This window comes from Melopsittacus undulatus, chromosome 8 (assembly GCF_012275295.1).
Source record: "Melopsittacus undulatus isolate bMelUnd1 chromosome 8, bMelUnd1.mat.Z, whole genome shotgun sequence".
In the NCBI taxonomy this organism is placed as follows: Eukaryota; Metazoa; Chordata; class Aves; order Psittaciformes; family Psittaculidae; genus Melopsittacus; species Melopsittacus undulatus.
Window position 1 is genome coordinate 52,169,785 of NC_047534.1, and position 26,963 is coordinate 52,196,747.

General features: G+C 43.7%; 1 protein-coding gene across 2 annotated transcripts in view; it reads right to left on the minus strand.

Moving 5' to 3' along the window:
- AGAP1 (ArfGAP with GTPase domain, ankyrin repeat and PH domain 1) overlaps positions 1-26,963 on the minus strand; it is a 316,234-nt gene that overhangs the window by 94,016 nt on the left and 195,255 nt on the right. The window contains exons 11-12 of one of the 2 annotated variants that reach the window (XM_034065689.1): positions 23,798-23,966; positions 9,114-9,275 (exon numbers count right to left, since the gene is read on the minus strand). In XM_034065689.1, the coding sequence (XP_033921580.1) occupies positions 9,114-9,275; positions 23,798-23,966 (331 nt within the window). The remainder of the gene's footprint in view (positions 1-9,113; positions 9,276-23,797; positions 23,967-26,963) is intronic. The other variant, XM_034065690.1, reaches the window with a different exon arrangement.

The window sequence follows — 26,963 nt, forward strand, 5'->3', positions numbered from 1 at the left end:
TGCTTAAATGTACAATGCATTGGGCTCACGACATTTTTAAGCTGCATTATTTGAATCAGAACAGTTTATGAAGTGTCATAGAATCATAGAATAGTTAGGGTTGGAAAAGACCTTAAGATCATCTAGTTGCAAGCCCCCTGCCATGGGCAGGGACACCTCACACTAAAGCACTTTGTCATCACACTTTGCTCTTATTATGTCTTTTCTTGAGAATGTGTCTCTCAACTTCTACTATTCTCTGCAAACATAATTTACTTTTCTAAGTTCATCCTGGGTGAATTTGGCTTGTGTACTTATTTCCTTGCAATTATAATTGATCAAGTTACATCACTCCTGAATGCACACAGGCAATCTCACATCAAACGCAGCTCTTCAGCTTAGCTAGTGCCAAAAGACCTACCCTTCTGCTGCTGCTGAATGTGGTCAGTGTGTTGATGTTTCAGCCACTCTTTTAACAGGCTAAAGTCTAAGACCACAGGTCACATTTATTTCTGAGATACGGGGGAAAAACAACTGATCCTCTGTCTCAGCCTACCTGGCAAGTGACCTGCCAAGAAACATCAGAGCAAAGCTCATTCCAGGCTGCAAACATTTCAGATTAAAGCCATCTTAAAATACAAACATGTGAAAAATACCTTTGAAAGATTAAACTATCTTTTTATACAGATGAGACCGGAGGACAGCCTCCCTGGTGAAGAACTCCCTTTGTACAGGGGTGTGATCGTCTTCAGTATTAACCCTTCCACTCTGACACATACTCATACAGAAACAGAATATGTTTTACAGACTCCTAGGTACAGTTAACTGTCAAATGTCAAACATCTGAGCTACAGAGAACTGGCTTGATGCTGAAGTTCCACAGGAAGACAGTCGTGGATATATACATACATATATCTATGTATATCTATATCTATATATATATCTATATAGTTTGTCCTGGTTTGGACTGGGACAGAGTTAATTTGTTCTTAGTAGCTCATACAGTGCTGTGCTTTGGATTTGGTGTGAGAATAATGTTGATGTTAATGTTGATAACACACCGATGCTGCCCTAAAACAAGGACTTTCAGTCTCCCATGCCCTGCCAGTGAGGAGGGACACAAGAAGCTGAGAGGGAGCACAGCAGGACAGCAGACCCACGCTAGCCAAAGGGATATTTCATATCACAGCATGTCATCCTTGGGATGGAGACCGGGGGGAGCTGGCTGTGAGGTACCTATCAGTGACTGGGGTAGCCACTTTCCTTCCCTGGGAAGTCCTGCTTTTTGGCTGTTTAAATGCTACGACTGGGACAATGCAACACACTAACCCTGTGCCTGGACGGTCAGGAATGAGGAGTAAGACACAAGCTTGAAGAGCTGATAAAGAGAACATTCACTGGTCTCACTATTCTTTAGTCAGGCTAGTTTATGCTTCAATAATAAAAACACAGTGCTCTGGTTTGAGTTATTATTTTCTCTTTTCTCCTGAGTGGGGACAAACAGAGAAGGTGTAAAACCTAAACAGCACTGATCTGTTGAGCACTGCTAGAAAAGTTAGATTAATTGCAGAATCCCAGCCTGGTTTGGGTTGGAAGGGACCTTAAAGCTGATTCAGTTCAAACCCCGTGCCAACCCCAGGCCATTCTCCTTGTCCTGTGTCTCTACTGTCCCTGATGCAGAGCCCCTCTCTGCATCCCTGTAGGTCCCCTTCAGACACTGGAAGCTGCTCTGAGGTCTCTGCACAGCTTCTCATCTCCAGGCTGAACAGCCCCAATGTTATCAGCCTGTCTCCATACGGGAGCTGCTCCAGCCCCTGCTCATCCTCATGGCCTCACCTGGACTTGCTCCAGCAGCTTCATGTCCTTCATCAACATGATGTCTAATCAACATCAGTAACCAGAAACTCCCTCCCACCATGCTTTTCTCTCCTGTTGTAAGAAACATTCCAGGCACATCCTGATTTCAGTTTGAAACCTAAGTGAGGAATATGCACCTAAGCATCCATAAGTAAACACTGGGGAAAATCAAGGCCTTACAGTTCCACTCAAAGAGTTAATTTAGTCACATAAACAAATTACTGACAGACATTTGGCACTTGAGGCTGTGAACAAGATTAAGATGAGCAGGAGGTTGCCAACGTCAAATTATCTGAAGATGAAACCTCACATTTCCTGCCATTTTGGAGCCAAGCACAGGTTTTAAGTGGTGAATGCAACAATTCTTTCAATTTTAATGAGGGGGAGAGCAGAAAGAAGAGGATCTTAAACAAGAAAAGCAGATGGGTTTCTGGAAAAGTGCAGAACAGTAAAAATCCATATAATACAGTTCACCATTTAAACAGCAGCACCAGGTAAATACAGCAGGACTTAGCTGAAATGCAGCAAAGTTGTGTGGAAATACCCCCTCCTTAAACTAACATCATGACACAGCTCAGTTTAAACCTCAAAGGTTTATTGGTGCCATCTCACCCCTCCAGCATGGACACAGAAACTCAAGACCTGCTTTCATCTCTTTCAGTCCCTTAACTCATCATAGAGACATGGAATGGTTTGGGTTGGAAAGGACCTTAAAGCTCATTCAGGTCCAAGCCCTGCCAAGGATAGGGACATCTTCCACTAGAGCAGGTTGCCCCAAGCCCCATCCAACCTGGCCTTGTACACTTTGAACCCATACTGCAGACAGGCAGCACATCGCGGTGGTTTTGCTCCTTGACCAGTTTTGCTTTCAGTGTAGCACATTGAGTACAGTTTGAGGAACACCTCACAGTGCTCTTCATCCATGATATGGATGCTCTTCATCCATCATTTTGGCAAAACACACATACCCAGAGAACACAAGATAGTGCCTGTATTTTGTGAACTTGGGTCGGAATGTCCACAATCTTATACAAAGTTTCCCATTCAACTGAGATTCTTACAGTCTACAAAACAGAATGGGTAAGCATTGAGTCCTACTGCTCCTGGATGCTAACATATTCCTAAAACACCACAGGCATAGAGCATCATTTAACACTCTGAAACCCTCTTCAGAGAGCTTATCCTTATGCTGACACCATTCTGGAGAAGAAAGCCCAGTGAAAAGCCAACTGGGACATACACCTGTATCTTAGAAGCAATCCGAATGATCAGATTTCCTTGTTGACCTCTTTCTAGCTGAACAATGAAATGCTATGGCTTCCTCCTGCTTTACAAAGTTCTAACAGCCAGTACGAAGCACCATCACTTCTAAGGACTCCTTTAAATATAAGACAGCCTTTGGTATCCTCCTGGCCATCTCACTGCAACAGAAAAGTGATGAATGACCCAACTATGAGACTAGAGAGCAGAACATCTAGCTGCAAATGTCTTATTCCTGGAGAGCATCAAGATCTCTACCTCAAGCGATGGCGAGGATCTAGAAGGATATTTGGACTGCCCAGACAGAATGAAAGCTGTGTGAGTGAAAACTGCTAAACTTACAGTCTAAATGAGGTGGTGCTGGCAGATTGCTTGGGCAACTGTGCAAATACAGTAAGGATGTGCCTGTACTCTCTTTCTCAAGACAACATCATCTGCTTTGAAACCAAGGATGAAGTTTGAGCCTGGTTTATTATTATAAGGAACTTATTTGTCACCCCCAGCAAAGCAGGGGCTCTGCCCTGCATGCCTTACATTACTCTTGGGAGCCACAGGTTGCGAAACTGCATCTTCTCCTGTATAAGTGAACATCAATCTGAATTCTGAAGTCTTGCAGGATAATTCTTGCTGTGCATTGCTGGCCACAAGGAAGGTGTCACAGTGATTCTGATGATGAGAAAATACCAGTTTCCTATTCCATTTCTTGACTGATAAAGGCAGATGCATGCCGGTGGAAGCCCAGTTACCTAAGACATTGTTGTATATAAGTCTTTCTGGTTGACTGGGCTGCTTGAGGGAAGAGCTTGTCAAGCATGTGAGCTAGATTTTAATACTGGAAGCTTTGAGTCTGCAACCTCATGCTCAAAGGGGGCAATTATGCAGAGAAGGCTCAAAGTTGTACTTGATAACCCAAGTTTCCTTGAGGTATGTTAGGCTGTTTAGAAAGCAGAAGGCAATAAGAGGTCATTGTTAGCAGAGTTTATCCTGCTGAACTGGCAAAGGTCCCCTCTGGAAGTATGTGCCAGAAGCAATTTGCCTGTTGATCACAAGAGGGTATGCAAAGTACATGAATGTTTCCTTTTCCTTCTTAAAGACAATATAAATTACTTGCACATATTCTATCTTGTACAGGCCAAATTTTACAATAGTAAATGTTAGGAACTGCAGGAAAACCCAGAAAAACTCTAGAGAAAACAGAACCCAACAGCCCTCCCCCTTTAGGTTTGCTTCTCAGTATCTATTTCCTGCTTTAGAAAGAGGAAAAAAGCATCCTCCTGATGGACTTTAACACAATAAATAAATCTATTTGTAATGACATCACAGAATCCCAGCCTGGTTTGTGTTGGAAGGGACCTTAAAGCTCATCCAGTTCCAACCCCTGCCACAGGCAGGGACACCTTCCACTAGAGCAGGTTGCTCCAAGCCCCTGTGTCCAGCCTGGCCTTGAACACTGCCAGGGATGGGGCAGCCACAGCTTCTCTGGGCACCCTGTGCCAGCGCCTCAGCACCCTCACAGGGAAGAATATAATTTGTCCTAGTCAAGAACTTGCCTATTGAATTCCTACAACTTTCAATGATGCTTTCTTGTTCCCTTTTGAAAGGAAAGCGTTAGGACTGTTAGAAGCAGGTTGAACCATTTTCTTTTTCTATATATAGCAGAAGACTCCATCATTTAATCATTCCAAGTGCTCATGACCAGAGAAGTAAGGCAAGTTGTAAGGTCTGCATTAATATAAACACTCCAATGACCTCTTATACCCTATGGCACAGTGAGAACTCAATTTTACATCAATAAACCCGAACAGCAAACTGTTAGAAACTCCAAAGACACCAGGTATTACAACTTACATAAATTACAGCTGAGATCAAATGGCCCGTACAAGCAATTGTACAGTGATAAAGCCTAAGTGGATGATATTTAAACAGATACTTGATTTACTGCAGAATTTTATATCATGCTAGAATTCAAATGTCAATTTGCAAGTCCGGAGGAAAGAAATCCCTGTCCCATGCAAACTACTGTTTGCAGCACTGTTTCAGAAGAGCTTAATATTGTAAGTTTAAGGAAGAAAATCTTCCCTCTGACAGTCTCAGGACACAATCTTAGAAGCCAAACTATAAAACCTGACATTTAAAGAGAGAATGAACAAGTTGCTTTGGAAATAACATCCTCAGTATTCTGTGAGTGAAGTCTGATGAAGCTGATTTGTGCAATACAGGTGGCTGTGGTTTCTTCCATGAACCCTTCTGATGCTCAGTTTAAAGATCTCAAGCTCTTTAGGGATGCACAATTGTGAAGGCAGCAGGAACAGCACCATATCCTATTAGTAGCAATAACACCACTAGTTAATACTTATCTATTTTCCACTGCAATCATGCAGATGCACATTCCTGAACCAAGAACTCCAACACCTAAACAGGTTACAAATGGCTTCCCTGAGCCCAGACAACCTTCTTATTCCCCAGCAGCCAGCAACTAGAGATAACTCTGGGTGAAACAAGAGAAAGAGCCATTAAGGAAAAGATTTATCAAAGGGAAAAAATTGAAGGCTTCCAATGCGATCCAGGAAAACCTCTTGGCCAATAGCTGCAGCAGCAGTAATTGTTCTAAATCTATCAATAAAGCTAAGCTGCTCTTTCATTGACTGCAAACACCAATTTCTTTCATGGAGGATTATAAGTTGATGCTCATGGTCTCTCTACTGCCATTAGGGTGATAAACAGTTCAAACTACATCAGGATCTGACATGTAGATCAATTCTGGGTCCATAAAGAATCTACACAAGAGCTTCCCGGACAGGGATTTACTGCCCCCAGTTTTTATTCTCTCTTGCTGCTAAAATTACTTCTGTCAAGTACTTAAAAGAGTCAGGAAAAAAAAATAAAAGTAAAAAAGAATTAATTTTTCATGTGCTGCTGGAACAGCCTTTTTAAATCCCAGAGTTTTTAAGGCAAATATGTTCCTGCTTTCAAAATCAAGCTGAACAGTGGGTGGTATTTAGCTAAACAGCGAGCCGCTCGCACGGTCCGCTCGCTATCAAGCAGACAGCAATTTGAAACACTGAACTAAGCTGTCTACATTTTCTCTGAGGGCAGTCACAGGCTTCACGTTACCAGCACCAAATGATATTAGACATTTAATTTTAAACTTCAGGTACTTAAATGTAAAACCTTACAACAGTAATAGTCATAAAGCAGTGGGGCATTCCATTTCAGAGAATGGATTTCTCTATTTTTCCCCTTTAATTTAACCAGCACCTCCTGTTTTGTGGCTCTGCCCACTACAAAGTAATTTATCTAATTAGGAGATGTTCACAGCTGCTTGAAAGACAGAAGCCGCAGGAAACCAAAGGTCTGGTTTGGAAGACTTTGAAAAGTTCTCCAGAGCCACACAAAGTATTAATTTAATAATAAAAAAATAAAACCCACGAAGGTGCAGAGAAAAATTGAATCCCAATATGTTATTTTGTCTACAATAAAACCACGTGACAATAAGCAGCACATTCTCCCATACACCGGCATTTGAATTCCAAACGATGCTTCGCTTCTCGCCGTACCTGCTGCTTTCACAGGGTTACCTTTTCTTAGGAGTAAAATTCAAACCTCTTTTAAGGGAGGAAAAATACCCCCTGAAATTAAATTAAAAAGGGTTTTTCATGCGTCAACTTGCCAACATAAAGGACACATCTCTGAGCTTACCGAGAGCAGTGAATTACACTGAGGTTTTGGAGCAGGTTTAGCACAATCCTGTTTTCTGCTAACCTAAAACACACCTCACCATCAGTCCAATTTCCCCCACATATTTATGAAGTTAAAAATACACCTTGCAGAACCTCTGCAGGAAACTGTTTGAGCCCAGCTTATTCAGAGGTACCCACCAGTCACCTGCGTTTCTGGAGTAGGTATTTCATGGGTAATTCTAACTGTCGTCTCTTCTGATCCAGAAGTAATCACAGCTGAATGTCAAATCAGAAAAGGGTACTGCACATACTTGGGAATACAGAGGAGAAAAGGTTCCCTTCACCAGGAATTGAAAACCAGCTGAAGCTCAGCATCAGGAGCAAAGCACAAGTCCAGCACGGATCTCAAAACCAGAAGCAGCTTTACAATGTAAAGGGGAAAGGGAAGAGTAGGAACTTCGGTTGAATTTCTACTTTTCAACATCCTGATTACATGCCACTTTGAGGAACTTTCTGATCTGCATTTTGAAGACTTTCCTCTCCTACAGCCTCAGTTGGCTCTAAGGAGCACAGGGATGATAGATGCTCACCTGCCTATAGGTATGTCAAGCTATAAAGGACTGGAGACTTTATCTTGTCTTTCACTTGCCTTCCTTCTAGTGCAAACATACAATATTCTCCAGCTTTTCTTTGAAAAGCTACAGTATAAAAGAAGGGCGCAGAAAGCCAAAGCTGTGATATAACCTTTCAAAAGGAAAACAGAATTGGGATGGATTAAAACGATAAAGCAGCTCAGGAAAAAGAGAGACACATCTATATCCTTAACTGTGAAATCAGTTCAGTCTAAAGGAATACATGTAGGGCAATGCAGATTGCCCTAAAAGACTAACCAGTTTCTAAAGGAGTGGAAGAGTTGAGTGGAAGCAGAAAGGAACAGTGCTGAAGCATTTTATCTGCTGCTGAACAGGATCTATGGCTGTCACTGAGGCTGAAATGTGTTTGCTATAGAAATACTTGGCCAAAATCGGTACCATTCTGATGCAAACACCAAGCTCCTGAAGATGTCACCCACAGGCTCCGTAAATGTGCTGCAGTTATCATAGAATCCTAGACTGGTTTGTGTTGGAAGGGACCTTAAAGCTCATCCAGTTCCAGTCCGCTGCCATAGGAAGGGACATCTGCCACTAGAGCAGCTTGCTCCAAGCTCCATCTAATCTGGCCGGTTGCTGTGGACTTTAGAGCTAATGCCACTCAGAGCCAAGGTGACCATGATTTTAAACCCTCCATTCCCATAAAGTGGCACTGAAAAGCTGCCCAAAGCTGCTTAAAAACCCAGAGACAGTATCAGGACTATTAAAACCTTATGCAGATACATACTTATATATATATATGGGACACGTGAAATACTTTTTCATATTTCTGTAATTCTCACTATTTTAGGGATAAGCCATTCAGAAACAACTTTCCTCCCCCCTTCTCCTGTCCTATTGACATTTCTCCCCATTATCCATGATCTCAGTTTCTTCTCAGTTCACTCTCTTTCACACATTCTTCTCCTTTTTCCCATTTCATGAACTTTCCACGGTTTCTCCAACTGCCTGTTAAATCCTGTGCTCCGGGACACACACACTCCAATGCTATGAACCATCTCTGCATCACAACACATTAGAAACACCCGTGTCCCAGCACACCCACCATGGCTGCTTCCAGGATGCTCTGATTTGCTTGGTAGCCGGTCAGCTATAGGTTAATAGCATTATATCCCTGTCCTTCCCAAGCACTCCACTGAAGCCAAATGCACCATTTTGTTACCACCTATCATGCCTACCCCTTTAGAAATCACAACCCCTGTCTCCCTATTACAATCTAATCACTGCAAAACACCATCTGGAATAGTGTTTGCTCCTTTTAATACTGTTAAATGCTCCACAGAGAAAGCACTATGACTATGCCAGTAGTGTGCACACATTAAAGCAAGAGCACAGCAGAGAAAGGACATCCCGACGAAAAGATGTGGAGGATAATTTACTACTAAACACCTACCACACAGAGTAAGGAATAAGAATATCAAGTGAGTAACCTACATCATGTACCCGAAACTAAAATGAAGCTGTATTGTAACTCTATCAGGAATCCTTGCTGATAAAAGTATTGTAGTGATCTGTTTTCTGATCTGATTTCTCTTTTTCTCTCAAATGCTACAAGTTTGGCTTCCAACCAAGCAGCTGGGTGAACATCAGACTCTTTGGGTCTTTTTCTTCCTTTTAAAAAAGCAAACGACCAGACTCCCCCTTCACCCCAAAGCAGATAATCCCCCCCCAGCTCCAGGTTTCTTACCACTGCTAATGCCAGAGTTTGCAATGACTGTTGCCTCACTCCACTGATCTGCACTGGACACCGAGTAAGAGCGCTGATGCATACCATCCGGACGGCTGTTGAAGGAGACTAGACTGATCCCACTTGCCATCTGAGACACAGATGTGCTAGTAGTCACGTTCCCTAGACATAAATGGAAAACAAATTGTGTCAATAGAGAAGACAAAATCGATTCGCATGAAGATGGATGGGTGCATCTTAACAGAGCATCAAAAGAGGTCACTTAACCAACACCAACACCAAGCAGCCCTCCCTGCCACAATGTAGGGTGACCAGCTCGGCAGCCCTCTCAAATCCAGCTAGGAACGTCAGACACAAGAGACTGAACTGTCAAGATTTCACCTTATCCTTTTCATTCCTCTTCTAGGAACACCACCTTCCACAACCCTGCTACCAATCACATCCTGTACAGGTTCTCCACTTGGTAACAGGCAAGCACGGAGCACGCAAGGCAGACTGCACAGAAAAGGAAGGTATTCCTGAACACCACTGCTCACACAAGCAACTGAGCTGAGCCAACTAAGACTTTAAACCAACCTACCTCAACTCCACAACTTAAAACCAATCTACCCCAAAGTGCTATTTCATGTAAGCATGTAGCCCAAGTAAAGCCAGGAACATAGCCATGGGGAGCAAGTAACCAGTAGCACTGCAAGACCAAGCAAGACACTTAGGCTTTTAATCTTAAACCAGTATCACGACACAAAGCACACACTAAAGGTTTGTTCCATTGACTGCAAAGATCATTCCTGTGTCTTGTCTCACAGCAACACACCCATCACAGCTCTGTCTGAAGGTCTATGATGCTACAGGTGAGATACAACAATAGCCTTTCCTCAGCATACACCAGAAACAAGGGTTTTCGTGATCACTGGGGTCTAGGACAATAAAATGCTGGGAAGTACGTGTGAGGGGGAGCAACAGGAACAGGTTTCTCGCCATAAAACAGGAGAAGTGTGATCTGGAGAACAGGAGGCTCTGGGGAGATGAGCTTTAAGGTCCCTTCCATCATAAACCAGGCTGGGATTCTATGATCTGATTGAATAAATGCTCAGAGTCAAAACAATAAAAACCTTTGCAGAAACTCAGGTTTCTGATGGTTTCAGTCACAACTTGATATGGGCCCAAGTCCGCTTGACAGTGTTGGTTTCCGAGTGTATTTGACTCCAGTCCTATCAGAGGACTTGCATATTGCAAAGATACAAAGATTTTGCAATGCTACTTCTATTCCCCAAGGCAGGCTCTCACAAATCACCCCACAGATCTTCTATGGATTTAAGAATGCTCTTTAAGAACACATACAAAGGGAAAGAGACACAATTTCATAGCACACCCTCACACTTTGCATTTCCATTGCACCTTCTACTGATGAGTTCAGAAAAATTAATGAATTAATTTCCAATGCTCCTGTGAGGTTGTTAATTATCTGCTATCATTTCCCCCATTTTTCAGAGGTTAAATGACCCAGGGCCACAAAGGAAGATTGTGGCAGACTTGAAAATAAAACCCACATCTCCCGACTCCCAGTTCTATCATTATGTCTTTTCCCAGAGCAGCCTTTGGGAAGACAGCAGAGCTCAGTGAACTACTTTGTGTTATTAGAGTTGGTATAATTGCCCCTTTCTCTCTTCCCCTTTCCCAAGACTAAATCTCATCTTTAGTCCCTAGCACAGATCCAGCACTAACGTATCTGTCCACCTGAGTCTTCAATGCGCTTACACAGTCCCAAGAACTTCAGCATGGCAATCTCTGCTTTGGAGACATGAAATGCATATAGGATTTTGGAACCATGTCGGGACCTCCCAGTGCAGTGCTGTAGCTACTGGCACATAATTCCTCTCTAATCACCTTCCCTGGACAACCCTTTCATCCAAAAGAATCCCATAATTAGAGCATCATCTGCCAAAGTACTGGAAAAATATATGCCTCCAATATCTTCAGGATATTATGTGCTTGACTCCATCAACTGAGAGCAAGTTGCTAGTGCTGGTATTTTAGCACCTTCCAAAGAAATGTTCAACAAAGAAAGCAGGCCTACAGAAATTCAGGTAGAAAGCAGAGGATCAGGTTATAGTTCAGTGTCCTCAAATCACACCAGGAAATGGAAATACTAGCTGAGAGTACACAGATTTTAAGGTTTCTTAGAAGAAATACCTCCTTCCAAATGAGCTTGTGTAATGCTGCTAATGCTCACTCTGGAATAACCTTTTCCTCTTGTTTTCACCATCCATTAATAAATGATTTTGATGATACACCACATTAAAGGGAGAGGCTGACACAAACGACTGAGCTTCAAACCAAGTGGACTCTTAGAAACGTGAGATTTAGGCCAACATCAATACCATGTGGATCAATAAAGAGAAGCCCTAAGATCTGCTCCTGGGGCAGGACAACCTGGTGGAGCAGCGGAGGATGGGGACCAATTGGTTGAGTAGCAGCACTGCTGTGAAGGACTAAGAGCCAACAGTGGATGCCAGAAAGTGTAGTAACACTGTACTTGACACAAACCACAAGCTGGGCATCGAAAACGCTGTACACAGTGTCCCCCACTTAAAAAAGAGGGTTGGGAAATTAGAAAAGAGCCAGCAAAGAGCTACCAAGACAGTCAAATGCCTTTGGTTTTGCTGTAGGACCTTTCTAGGCATCTTTAGGTTATTACTGGTAAGCAGCTTTGGAAACAACTTGTCTTCTTCACAAGCATCCACCTTGCCAAACTCAAGAGCAATGCCACAAAGTGCACTCTTAGCCTGTAGCCATCTTTCATGCTGCACCTAGAAAAACGGGAAGCCACATGTAATGAATTCCTGGAAACAATTACTGGATGACCCATCCATGTTACCCTGTGCTGGGAATTGCTCTCCCTAAGCAATATATGTTGACATCTCCTGACCAGTTCACACTTGAAGAGAAGTTTTAAGTCACTTTCTAACCATGATGCACTTTCTAACCATGATGCAAAAGCAAGACCTTAGAAAAGAGAATATCAAGACTTCTGCATCATCATGTCTGCACCCATTTTCACCTTAATGCCACCTTATGAAACTCCATCCCCCATGTTACTACATCAAACTGTTGAGAAAGTGACTTATTCTGCAAACCAAGTAAGGATTCTTCTTTCATCTAATGTTTCTGAAAGGTACTGCTATAGTGTGATAGACCTGCTACCTGCACCCCTTGCAATAATACTTATTCAAGGTTAAATTCCACGTTCTCCATGTGCTGTAAGGTTTTCACAGTACATCAGACCATGCAAGCCAGAATCCATGGGTAGATATCAAAAGGACTGGACTATAGAAACAAAGTGTGCCCTTTCCCCTCCGTTTCTGGCTGTGTTCAGCTCTAGCACAAAGTTGTTACTTACAACCCTATTTCAGAATCATTATTTCCCAATTTATAGCTCAATTTTCCACTTCTCAGCTTAAACTGCAGCATGCCCAGGACATGGATGCCATCACCCCAGTAGGCGCTAATGGCATCACACCAAAACAAGGACTATTGGAAGTCAGCTGCTGTTCTTGCACACTTTGCATACTGCACAAAGCTTCTACAAAACAGCCCTATGGATTTTCCTGTCTGTAACAGGCAAACTCCAACCCAGACACCTCAATGAAGCATTTCGGCTCAAGGATAATGCCTCAACAGAAATAATGTCAGTCTTTCAGAAGAGAAGTGAAAGACAGTTAAAAAGAGGAGGCCAGCAATACTCATTGAGAAGGAAACCCTGTACACTGGGTTGGGCATATGAAGCCTTTAGAAGCAATGGCCTTGATGCATTCTGCTTCTGCTGTCTCCCCTGTTTGTACCTGCATAGACACACATATGTCTGTATCACAGAATCCCAGACTGGTTTGGGTTGGAAGGGAGCTTAAAGGTTATCCAGTTCCAACCCCTGCCACGAGCAGGTGCCTAAGAGCTCATCTCCATCTCTCCTCTGGCAGGTTAAAGCCATTCCCCTTGTCCTGTCCCTAAAGGCCCTTGTCCAAAGCCCCTCTTCTCCAGGTTTCTTGTCGGCCCCCTTTCTATCTACCTATCTGTAGACAGAGAAGATACATACATTGACATTAACACGAAATCCATGGTCAGGTACCTGGCCCATTCAGGAGCTATGAAAGAGTGCCTCTTCAAATACAGCATATATGCATCAGCTGGTTGTTTAAGTTGATTAGCAGGGGGCAGTTAAATTACTATGCTAATCCATGTATTCTCAGCACTGTTTCCTTGATATGGATATGTGTATATGCTTACTGGGAAGCCTTGATTAGTTCAAGCTTCAATGTGTCAAAGGCTCCAGATTCTTTCCAAAGAATAATTTCAGCTGTACTCACATCCCTAAAGTGTGGGAGCTGATTTGAAAAGGTACTTACCTCTACCATATGCTATTTTTCTTTAAACAATTTGCATTTCAAAGTGAATATGGCATTTATATCTGAATGAATATCAGTATGTTGCCAGAACTTGTCTCAAATGAGCAAAAAAAAAAGATGCTGGTCTCCTATTGAACAAAAATGTTTTCATCTACCAAAGGCGCATCAAAGGGAGAGTTCCTCTTTCTAGCTCTAGACAGCTTTATTAAAACTATCTTTTCTGATATTATAAAATACCCCGTTACGATCGCGCTTACAAAACGTTCAAACAATTAAGCTCTACAAAACCCATCCAAATTAAGATTCAAGGCAATTTCCAGCTTGGGTTAAAGCTTGGCAGAAGAGCCTGCACAAAAAGTGAGAGCACTCACACAGAATCCAAAGTGTATGTACATCTATTCAGGGTAAATAGCCAGGAACAGCAAGGGACAAATAAAGACAAGAGGCTCAGCCGAAGAGAAGATGTGCAGAGGAGTGCATTCCTGGGTGTACATATAAAAAGGCTGATAGAAACACACACACTGGGAGTAGAACATGTCTCCGTTTCCTATGCAGAGGGACTTCCTGACAGCATCAGTTTACAACACTTACAAATATGAGGAAAATCAGAAGATTTAAACAAAACCAGGGCCATAGAGGATGCTAAATGCACATCTAGTCAGTAAAACCCAAAAGATAAGACTCAGTGTATTATAAGAACGTGAATAAAATATACAATAAAGTTTAACAGAATGTTAGCTTATATCTGCACAGAGACCTCAGAGCAGCTTCCAGTGTCTGAAGGGGGTTACAAAGATGCTGGAGACGGACTCTTCATCAGGGACTGTAGTGATAGGACAAGGGGTCATGGGTTGAAACATAAGACAGGGGACATTTAGGTTAGATACAAGGCAGAAGCTGTTCCCTGTGAGGGTGCTGAGGCGCTGGCACAGGGTGTCCAGAGAAGCTGTGGCTGCCCCATCCCTGGCAGTGTTCAAGGCCAGGTTGGACACAGGGGCTTGGAGCAAGCTGCTCCAGTGGATGGTGTCTGCCCATGGCAGGGGTTGGAACTGGGTGAGCTTTGAGGTCCCTTCAACCCAAACCATCCCTTGATTCTATATATGCAGTCACCTGTCCAACTACAAAGGAAACCATTCAGAGTTTTTGCCTCTTGCTCCTGTAACAGAACAGGATGATGGACAGCATCTTAGCTATTCCTCTTTCAACATCTTTTAGCTTTAACAAAAACAGCACAGTGAATCCTCACTGGGCAGCACAGGTTATTTTAACACACCCACCACTTTAAACCGAGCCTTCACCAACTCCACCACCCACTAATTACAAATGCACAATGCATATCGTTCGCAGCTATACCCTAAGAGGCCAGATACAAATGACTTCACTACATGGAGGTGGTCACACATTTGTGATTTCTCCCAAACAAATCACTTAGTTACAAGAAGTTGTATTCAGAAAGCAACTAATATACTCTTGGATTTATGAGACGAGCAGAGACCGGAGGGGTTGTGAAGCAGAACTGTATTTTTCCATGCAGCAGCAGCATGTGAGACCTGCAGAGTGGCTGCACAGAAGCACAGAAAGACTGAAGCAGATGAACTAGAGCTGATGCTTTCACCATGGCCGTGGTTTGTGTTACCCTCTTCATGCTCACAATGAGTTTCTCTTCCAAAAAAGAAAAGAAATTAACCTCTTAAGGCCAGAGGGCTGCGCTCACCAGCTGTTAGAACTAATGAAAAATACATTAGAGTTGTGGGTCAGGAAATCCTGACTCTTGATATCAGAGGGTTAATTGTTTCAAATCATGTTGGGTCAATTTATGTTGCAGGAATACTGCCTATTCTTGAAATGTCCTCTAATTCAGTAAAAGGCACTGGCAAGTAGATTAGATTGGCTGGTGGTTGCCTGTTCAAAACCCACTCCTGACACTGCTTCCTGAAGTTTCTTCAGGCATTAGGGTGCAAAAGGGAAGGAGCCTGCTCTGCCAGCTGCAGAAAGACGAAAGGCATTCCCTTCCCATTCCCCAGTTCTGCATTGCCCTGATGAATCAGTTCCCAGAGTTGTGTAGGTATCTTTCCATTGGACAAGTCTTTCCTAACAAGTGGGTGCCCATCCAAGCTGCACCACTTTCTGCCTCCTGCTTTGCCTATAAACATGCACGTTGGGACAACTCCTGCTCTAGCTGGAAAACCTGGGAACAGCTCTTCTGGGTTCCATCCGTTTGCTGCTGCACATCCCAGCATCCATCTGTTACAGATGCATCCTCCTTCCCTTCCCTTGCCAGCTCTGGAGATCAGGCTCTGCATTAAAATCTGGGAAAAGTGCTACTTACAGCATTTTGCCTTTCCAATTGAGTTGGGGAAGTCCACATTGGAAAGAAAAGTATTGTGCAGGCATCAGAGCTCCGTCTGGCCACATTTTCATTAAGAGACAGCCAGAGAGCTTCACCTTCCATAACCAGGCTCTTGAGTGGGGTTGTCAATGGGGGGAACCCCCCAAAAGTATTGCTATGGATTCTATCTGCTACTTCACTCTTACAGCAGTGTGTGAATAGCACACTGCTCGTGCCTTGGGTCTATTAGGAACCTAAAATAACTTGAGCTTACCTGTACATAGAACAAGTAAAGACTAAGACAACAGTTTGAGGGAACAGTGATTCCAAAACATTGCTGGTTCCAGCACTGAAAGTCTCCTTCAGTTCACTGAGAAGCTGTTTCAACGCTGTAGCAGGCGACTTCCTTGTGGGTTTTACTGATTTTGAAGATGATTTTATTTTTTCCAGAAGCATTTATTTGCTGAACCAATTTCCTGAGGATAAGCAGCTATTAATAGAGGAAGACGTTCCATCTCACAGCCTGGCAGGGTAGCCTCTGCGAACAGGGCTTGATTAGTAGTGTACAAACTGAGAAGGGTCAATACTAATGAACAAGCAAGGCAATGCCAAGAAACATCCTGGCAGTGAAGGACATGGTGCTGGGAGTCTAACGAGAAAAGCTATTATTCTCAGAGCATGCCAAACCAACACAGCAAGTGTGGAGGAAAATTAAGTCATCAGAGGAGACATCTCTTCTAAAGGAAAGTTAAACCCAAGATCTTCACCACAGGCTTACGCTCAAGATCCCAGACTATTTATTCTACTGGGATCAAAGTGTGTTTTCCCTTCCCAGCAGGCATATTACTACTATTTTTCAGCAGTTTTAACAAATAATAGTAATAAATAAGGTACGGTTTGCTTTCTGGGCAAGAACCGACTGAGGTTACCTGCTTGTTAAGGGACTGCATCTATGGAGGTAACCATTTTACACTGGCAAATGCTCTACTTTGGATTGCTGTTAGTGGTTGTGAATCCTGTTCACGACTGTGAAGCTAACTTGGCAAAAAACAACAGTGCCAAATGAAACCATCCTGAGGTATTATGCTGCTCGCTCGTAAAGCGAAGCATGCGTAGGGGCCTGAGGCAAAAGATGTAAAATGCTTCCTAATCCATTTGACTTGTCTGTGGAAGTTATTAATAACGCAACTGGAGAGGGGCTGGGAAGGAAGAGTCTTACTTGTAGTGCTGGATCTACAACAGAAGCTGGTTAAGATGAACCAAAGGAACTTTGGGAGCCTTCCACCAGCCTACAAACCTGCCCAAGCTCCTTGAGCGGCATCCGGAGCCTCTTTGGGATGGGGAAGGATGACTGCTGGTACTCAAACACCCCCAGACCCTTCAGGAAAAGGAACAAAGAAACTTTATTTCCGAACAAGAGACAATAGATACGAATGGGAGATGACTTTTTTTTTCCTCCTATAGCTATTGCCACTGTAACAGCAGCTAAGTGAATGCATGTCTGCAGTGTGAGCAGTTTTGATAAACAGCCTCTGCGGGCCACACAACGGGGATAATGTATCCTTAAGTACTGCCAATGAGCTGCCATTCTGCACAGCCAATTACTTCTGTGCGTCTGTCACTCAAAGGAAAAATGACTGAGCCCATTAGATCAAACCTTTGTCACTGTTCCTAATGCACTCTTAGGCCTCATTAATCTGAGGGAGCAGCAACACAGCCGCCGGTGCCTCATTGCCTCCCCCACAACAGGCCCACGTGAATCTTCTCATCTCTCCCCCAAGTGCACCACGTTAATCAAGCTCTCCTTATTACCCCGGTCCCTGTCACGCCGGAGAGCGCTCTCTCTCTTAAATGCTCTCATTATGGTCCATCTTTAGAGCTGGCTGAGTGGGGAGAAAAAAAAAGCAAGAGCCAGAGAGAAAGAGAAGAGGAAAAAGCAAGTCCGATCGCATTAATATTCATGACAATAATTAGTATTCTAGGTCACTGAATATTCATGCTATTAGTTTGGCTTTTTATGGGTTTGCTGGATGTCCTGATTGCTGGAGTGTGGAGGAAAACAGCATGGTTGGGACTTTAGATGTCAACGGCAGTTCAATACTCAAAACACATTTGTGATTTTTTTTTCCCCCCTTTTGGTAAATCAGCTTCGAGCCTCCTGATGGCTTTAATATTTTAAAATCACTGGGGGGAGAAAGAGCGAGCAATTCCACAAAGGTCTCAACATCCAAGCAGGCAGCGCGACAAGGGGCAACCAGCGCCAACCGGAGAGGCTGCGTTGGGTGGACAAGACAGATGTGGGGCTTTATTCAGGATATGGTGCAACGGAGGCATGAAAATCAACCTGAGCAGAACAGGCAGGGGCTGAGCAGCACCGGCTGCATCTTGTCCAGCATCTACATTCATCATGTCATTTCTACCCTTTATCTACATCAGCATCACTGGAGATGGGCACCATCGAGAAAGAATCCTACGACAGATCATTGTTTCCTTCTTTCCCTAAAGAGCAAACTCTTTCCTCTCCTCTCCTCCCCCTAATATTCAACAAATGCAATTATTTTATCAAGTATGTATTGCAACACTAATATTTGCCCTGCTCCCTTTACCCCAGTATTAAGCAATACATGCTACTAAGACAGAAGTATTTCTCTCTCACTTTGGAAAGAGCAAATCCTAGTCCAAAGGTACTGGAGGAGATGACCTTGAGGGATCCCCTTCTAGTGAGATAAAAGGGAAATCTCCACTGCACTTAAAATTGGGCTTTTTTTCCTTTGAATCGAGCAAACTGACAACTTCCCCTTTCCTTCGCTGCAGCCGTATATCACTGAACTAACAGCAAACCCAACCACATGGAAAATTGACTTGGGTGATTAATGGCAAAAGTAAGTCACAAACTTGTATTTGTGCTCTGTGGCAACATCGTAAAACTCCCTCTAAAGTTGAAGCAGGGGAAATGTTTCACGGCGAGACAAGTCAAGGGAGGTACCACACAGACTGCAACGCTGATAGCAAATAACTAACAACTGCCAACCTCTGGCACTGTTCAGTCAGACACTGCTCCAGTACAACAACCTCAGGCATCTCCAAGGAGTTCACAGCAGATTCCAGAATTTAGGATTCGGTTCTGTGTTTATTTGCAAAGGAACCCAAGACCTACAGGCTCTGGAGCAATTGCCTATGCTAGCAAGCTGTTGGCTTGATACATGCTTTTACTCATCAACAGCCCAAAATGGATCTGAATCGTCACAGTCACCTCCAATTAAAAGGTTATTATGAAAATGCTGATGAATTCAGTAATAGCAGCCTTCCAATATTTGAAGGGGGCTACAAGGATGCTGGAGAGGGGCTCTTCATCAGGGGCTGCAGTGACAGGACAAGGGGTGATGGGTTCAAACTGAAACAGGGGAGATTTAGGCTAGATGTTAAGCAGAAGCTCTTCCCTGTGAGGGTGCTGAGGCGCTGGCACAGGGTGCCCAGAGAAGCTGTGGCTGCCCCATCCCTGGCAGTGTTCAAGGCCAGGTTGGACACAGGGACTTGGAGCACCCTGCTCCAGTGGAAGGTGTCCCTGCCCGTGGCAAGGGTTGGAACTGGATGATCTTACAGCCCTTCCAACCCAAACCTGTGATTCCATGATTCTAATTCAATATACTTGGCATCAACACTTGAATTCACAGCGCATTACAACAGAGGAGTGATCCTACCCATGGTTTTTCATCATGCTTCTGCTGCATATGGCATACCACACTTCAGAGGGCTCTCGGTAATGAACTCAGCACCTATGAATTCAGATGTGGGAAACCGCTACCCAACTGACATGTACGGCTGTAGCTTGTAAGTCAGGCTTTAAAAGGCAGAACAAGAGTAATGCAGTGGTTCAAGAACAGAATTATTAGACCATGTCAGAATCTCAGAAGATAACACTAATGGAAACCCAATTCCCTATGTTTTTAGCAGAAAGCTCTGGAAAGGAGTCAATCCCAACTCATCAGCTTCCCAGTACTTCAGGGTAAAGTTTCTAATGACCACTGTGCTGATTTGATAGATGATCACAGTTAATAACGGATAGAAACCTCACATTTATAAACATGTGAAGACGCCGTGCCTCTAACATGTCTGCAATGTCAGATACACTTAGCAGATAACAACCCTTAGCATACTTAACGATGGCTATGCAGCTAACACATCTGAGGATAATTCACATACTGTACAGTCACTATTGTAAGTAAATTTAATAGCACCAGATTATTTAAATGAAGTGTTAATCAGGAAACAATTCATCTCTACACCATAAGCTATTTTTAGATGTGAACTTTCTACATCAGTGGCTCTTGCTGCAGCTCAGGCTTTGGGTTGTTTGTAGAGGAGAAGAAATAAATGACTCCTGGGAGAGATTTCAGGAGTAAGTTCACCTTCAGGTCATCCAGCTCAAACCCAGCCCAACTTGGGAGTAACTGAAACCTAGATCCTCTCCTGCTCCAAAGTCAGCAAGAACTGAGTCAGCTTCTAAAAGGCACAGAGATGTGGCCAGTGCCTGTTTCCAGGACTGCCAGCCCTTGGACACTGCTGCAATCTGCTACCAACTGACAGCTGGAACTAAGCAAGTCCTCAAGTTACCCTGTTCTGCAGTACTTCCAACTGGGATGCATCATTCACTGCCATGCAAGTTTAACTGAAATTCAAGTTTCTTAAGCACAATTCAACAACTTTAAGACATCACAGAAGTAACATGACCCAAACCATCCCAAGTCTGCCCGTGTGCTACATCCTGTGTGGATGGGTACCAGTCTCTGACAGAGCATCCCCATAGCATGTATTTTCAGAGAATCCCAGCCTGGTTTGGGTTGGAAGGGACATTAAAGCTCATCCAGTTCCAACCCCTGCCATGGGCAGGGACACCTTACACTGGAGCAGGGTGCTCCAAGCCCCTGTGTCCAACCTGGCCTTGAACACTGCCAGGGATGGGGCAGCCACAGCTTCTCTGGGCACCCTGTGCCAGCGCCTCAGCACCCTCAAAGGGAAGAGCTTCTGCCTAAGAGCTCGTCTCAGTCTCGCCTGTTCTGGCAGGTTAAAGCCATTCCCCTTGTTCTTTTACAACCCAGCAGCTGACAGGCAAGAGGCTTTGGCTTTGCCACCCTATCAGACCAGCTGATGTGCTGTCATCTTCCCAAAAAGCAAGAAACTCCACTAAGAGACAGAGAAAACTGCTGAGCATTCGTGAATGAATGAACTTAAAACCTGACAGTTACAGGCCATCAAACAGACATCTAATACACATATATATACTTATTAGCAACACTGGCACTGAAAACCATACTTAAGGAGCAGCAACAGTGTTTAGTAACAGACCACTGATGGCCTCAAATGAAGACATCGTGTAAGATAAGCACTATTTGACTGTTTCAGCAATAAAAACTGCCTTTTTGGTTTTGATGTTTGAGTGAAGTAAGCTCAGCTATTTCTAGGAACACAAGTTAGTGGCAAATCTCAGCAGAAGAATGCTTTCAGTGGGCCTGGGCCATCACCAGGTATAAGCAAATATGAATTCTATTTCCAGGGGCAATCTGAGACATGATGCTTTAATGGCATTCATTTAACAACTTAGCTGCTTTTCAGTAACCTACACACAGCTCTGTAGCAGCAGAAGGAAAATGAGTCTTCTCCTGACCACATCAAACAACTACATGAACTATTTTTTCTCACTTATAAGCACAGCAAGTAAGATTCTACTTGAGGACCCAAGTCTGCATTGGCTGAAGTACAGGAGAACAGAAAACATCACTGCTTTGGGAAGAGGCAACACGTGAAGCTGTGAGAATGCAGTGTATTTGCAGGCCTAGAAATAAAAAGAGCAAGTGCTGATTCTTTCTGTGTTTGGTCCAAATTTCCTCTGTACAGGAAGCATGGAAACCTCCCAACGGAAAATCAGCACTAATTTCAACCCCGCAAGCAATTCTAATGCATCACACAAGATGAAGACAACCTTTTACCAACAGAACAACTGTGACAAAGATCTGAGACAGCAGCACAGAGTGCCAATGTTTTTACTTGCATGACAGATAAGTACAGAGATCCCACAAGTCCTCCTGGAGCTCTGGAATCTGAACACCGAGTACCTACAGGTCTCCTACCCAACAGAAGCTGCGACCTCTGCATAAAAGCCACTGTCAATATACCTGACCACATGAAAGCTGAGGCTAACAAGCTAGGCACAGTGCTGACAGTGCCTTCTTTACCATACTAGTACTTTCCTGGTATTTTCAAGTCACTCTCTGCAATGCAAATCTTCAGTCTTACCTGAACACAAGAGTATTGAGAGTGACACACAGACTGATGCAGAGCTGAGCTGTGGCTCCCCATCCCTGGCAGTGTTCAAGGCCAGGTTGGACACAGGGGCTTGGAGCAGCTGCTCTAGTGGAAGGTGCCCATGCCTGTGGCAGGGGTTGGAACTGAATGAGCTTTAATGTCCCTTCCAACCCAAACCAGGCTGTGATTCTATGAAACGTGCAATATCCAATTCAAGGTCACAAAGAAGTTGTCTCCTTCTGACCTGACAATTTAAGCACATGCCAAAACATGTAAATCCCATGCTATAAACTTCATATTAGTATGTATCTCTAAATATGTTTGCAGACACATACTTCTCTGGAGCAGACAAGTAATTTTTGCCTCTGTTCAAAGGTTTTAAAAGATGAAATCTCTCATTGCAACATCTTACTACTGGTTACGGACTGAGGCCAGCATTTTTCTTCCCTAAATATCCCGAAACCCAGAAACATTCCCATCACCCAGTCACGGAAACTGAATAGCAAAATGGAAAACTCCAAACCAACCATGAAGAATTCTCTTCTATGAGCTCCTCCAATGACAATGCCAGCTCGGTGCCTCTAGAGAGGTAGGTTACAACTCGATGTTCAGGCTTCAGACATTCCGGGTCCCAGGCCAAACTAGTATAACATACCACAGACATCTCCAGGGATGGCTGCTCAGTGGCACCACTGCAAAGCCACATGGCTTTGTTTCCTTCTCCTTTTCTAACCATTCATCTAATGAACAGCATTCACAGTTGGAAGGAAAATCCTTCTCCTCTTCCCCTAACACGGGGGAATGTGCTTCGCAAAAATACAGGGAATTACATCTTGTCTTAAAGCATAACTATGACTATACAAGAGAGGACTCTAATAGCAGGGTCATCAAGCTCCTTCCTGTGGTTGCTCATACTACGTGTGCAGTGTGTACTGCACAGGGACAGAAGTGTGTTCGGATGTCAGCACATGCTGGAGGTGCCTACGTTAACCATAAATGCAAAAGGCACTCAGTACTTTATGGACTTCATCCCAAACATGCTGACAAAACCTCCATACCAACATTATACATTACGGGTTTTATAGAAACTGTGCATTTTACAAGAGAAACGGTCTCAAATGTTATTCCTTAATGCAATTTTTTAAATCCACTTTAGCTGTATGGACAAGTACTTCAGCAAACAATAAACTGTGCTGTTTAGAGCTCACGAGGAGTCATAAACCACTTCCATAAGTGAACTAAAATAGCTTTCTGCAGAAGCATCTTGCTGTTGGAAAGCCCAGAATTAGGCACTGTCCTCAAGGTGGAAAGAAACACCACAAAAAGCCCTTTCTTATGATACATAGCCCGTTTTACCGAAGTATTGACCTAACTAGATCAGTTGTAAGGTAACATCTATTCTTCATATATATTAATTCCCATGAAGTTATGTAGGGTTTTGGCAAGTATAAGGTAACAAACACAAAAGGACAGATGTTGCAGGTTACTTAAAATCTCTTGTGGAGGCTTAAAGAGCTGCACATTGGTGGTTATTTGGAGCTGTAAATGAACAACAGAGAGGATCCCCATCGCAGCGGTACGTGACAAGTGCCTCCAGGCTCTGGCAATGCAGCCTTTCCTTTTCCTTCCCTAGCATGGTATTCTCTTACCTGAATTGGGCGAGATGTGTAAACTGCTCATGTCCTTGGAGAGGCCGTTTGTTTTGGGGCTGGAAATGGGGGCACAAGCTGACGTGGCTCGGGGTGGCCTCTTCCCGGGGACTTTCACAGTGGTTCTTAGCAAGTCGATCTCCTTCCCGTGAACGTTCTGCATATAGTCCTGGTGCAAGGAAAAAGAAAACCCCAAGCAACATCAAACAGGTTGTTCTGGAAGCAACAGAACTGGCCATAAGAGTTTAGGTTTTGTAAGACATTTCCCCTCCATCAACAGCCACCACCCACCATGTGTTTCCCCTTCCTTCCATTTTCTTCCTCCCCTTCCTTCCCTTCCGTGCTTCTCACTACAAATACCCCTAAGGAAGCCTGAAGCTTTCTAATCCATCCCCCAACTACCAGTTGGATAGGAGGCAATTCACAACATGACTGGTTCTGAGCCACATGTCCAAGCTCCCCAACTAGAAGGTCCCAAAGAGAAGACAACAAGGCTGTCCCTCATAAGCATGCTTAAGACAGCGGTCAACAGACTGGAGAAATCCATGAGAAAGTTGTGCAAAAAGCTTCTGGACAAACAGGCCCTTGACATTGTGCTTTCCAGCTCCAAAGGCATTCCCTAAATTATTCATGAGTTGCTTCAGATGGAAACAGAAAAGCAACTGGACATGGATATCTCTAGCAGAGGGATAAGGACAATTCATCAGAAGAGAGATTTCCAGTAGAGACAGTGAATGCTGAAGCCCATTCAAAAGACACCAAAGTTTGCATCTCCTGGTACACATGGTTGTTGTTACTCATGCTCCAGAAAACATAATGAAACTGGAACAACCGTGAGGACACTAAGAGAAACAAAGGAGACTGCTCTTTAGGAGAAGACATGCCGGGCAGGTACACAGGATAGCAAAATCAAGGTGGAAAGGGGTATGAGCGCTGCACAAAACCACAGCTGGGTCTATGTACCCCAAGAGGAAACCAGCAACGTGAACTACAGACTGGGAAAGGATCTGGGCTTAAGCCTAGTTATTGCTCAGATGGAGCTTGATCAGTTTGCAGAAGCCTCAGTGATGCTGAGTGGCTGCACAAGCAAAGACTCACCAGCACAGAACATAACTCCCATTTGCCCACATGGCCAGGGCATGATTTAGCCAGATGATAGGTGTTCTATGAAAGACTACCAACCTGTACATCACCAGAGCATCAATTCTACAAGTAAATGCCCAGATGGACTAAAAGCACACCCAAAGTCTAACTCACTGCTGTCACAAGAGAGAGCAATCAGCTCCCTCATAAAAATCCTTCCATCTTTTGACAGTTTTTACAATAAAAATTACATATTCCACCCCAAAAAAACCCCATCAACAATCTACAGCTGGACCAGCATTTATTTCCTCATGGGTAATATTAATCTGGGATAAACCTCCCAGACTAAGCCAACACCATCTCTGCTCGGGAATTATTAACAGTAAAAAGGGGGGGAGGCTGAAAACTTTGTGGGGTGACAATAGAGAGCTCTGCTGCCAACAAAGGCACTCCATTAATAACAATTCATTCGCTAGGTGTTAGAAATGAACTGCTCCATCCATAAACTATCAAGTTGGCGTTAACTTTCTTGTTCAGTGTCACTTCTTCACAAATTAAAATACAATAAGCAGAACATAATTAAGCATTTATTGCTTATGGGCTTTAAAATGAGCCTTAATCAGATAGTGACTGAACCTCAGCGTGCACTCGTTTTAATAGACACATTTTGGTTAATGTACAACCACCAGCGTTTCAGTTTGAGGAGGTGTTTATTCCAAATTCTTCAGCTGAATAGCACGTATGATTTCTCTGCTTCCCTGCCAACTTGTGAGATGTGACAGAGCGTTATTAAAGCCCTTTTAATTGAGAGTAAACCAGGCTTCGGTGAGCTATAAACCATTCGAGAGAGTAAGTGAATGTTGGCAAGCAGGAAATAAACGCGATGGAGCCATACCGTTCTTGTACGAGAAGTGCCCCGACACAACAGATGCCACATAGGTATTAATGTCAGCTTAAATATTTATAGGGATATATCAAATGTAAATAATAAAGCCTCTTTCATTGTGTGCAAGATGCATAGCGATAATCTCTGCAGTTCCCCAAGGAGGAGAGGCAAGCCTTGGGTTTCCAGCCGCCGGAGCATCCATCCCCATGCACGCTCCCTCAGATCTGCACTTGGGGAATAAAAGTTGGGACTACAAAATAATGTGGCCGCTTCAGAAGCGCAATGGAGGGTTTGATCAGATTAGAACAGATGAGGGTCTTGCTGTCATCTGGAATATGCTGTGTTAAAGAGAAGACAGCAAGCCTGATTTTGATATGCAAATGTTACAGATATAACTCCCCTAGATGTTAGCTGTAGAAAATGCTGATCCGAGAAAAAAGGGGAAAAAAACCCCTTTAACAAGGCATGAGGGTAATTCAAAGCCAAGTACTTTTAAACAGCACTTAACAAGTCCCTAGAGCCCACTCAACAGTGGGCCACCCCAGAAGTGCCATCTTCTGCCCCTCAACAGCTTGAAAAAGTAGTAATTGCAAATCCATTTGCATTTTTCTTCTTAACTTGTCCATGTTCATCATTCAACAACGCGGGGGGGGAGAAAAACCCCAAACAAAAAAGGAGGAAAGCAAGGAGCAAAGGCAAAGGAACCCTCCCCAAACATGTGGATAAGAGGAGAAGCCAGCACCCTGGTCCCCCGCACCCCTGCGCCGGCGCCTTCGCCAGCGCTTGTTTTCTACATTTCGCTCCTAATTATGTTGCATCTATTGCCATACACTTAATTAGCTGCATTAATGTGATTTCTTTTCACATAGTCAAGCAATTAAGAGCTATGATTGAGTTTCATTCAATTAGCCTCAACAAACATGCTAATTGATGTCCCAGATGCAAATGAGGTGCAGTGAGAGAAACCTGCTAGCAATTGAGAGTTGTGGTGGGGAGACCCCCAGCTCCCAGCTTGCTGACAGCAGCACAGCTTAACACGGCTCCCACCTTCCGCGGGGGGCAGACAAGCCATTAGTGCCTCGGTTGTCCCAAAGAGATCCCTACAGGAATAATGGGCAGTGCTTGAATCAAATCAACGTCGTCTCCAATTCTCACGACAACGGTTAGTAGGAGCCGGAGCAGAGCGCAGTGTTTTCC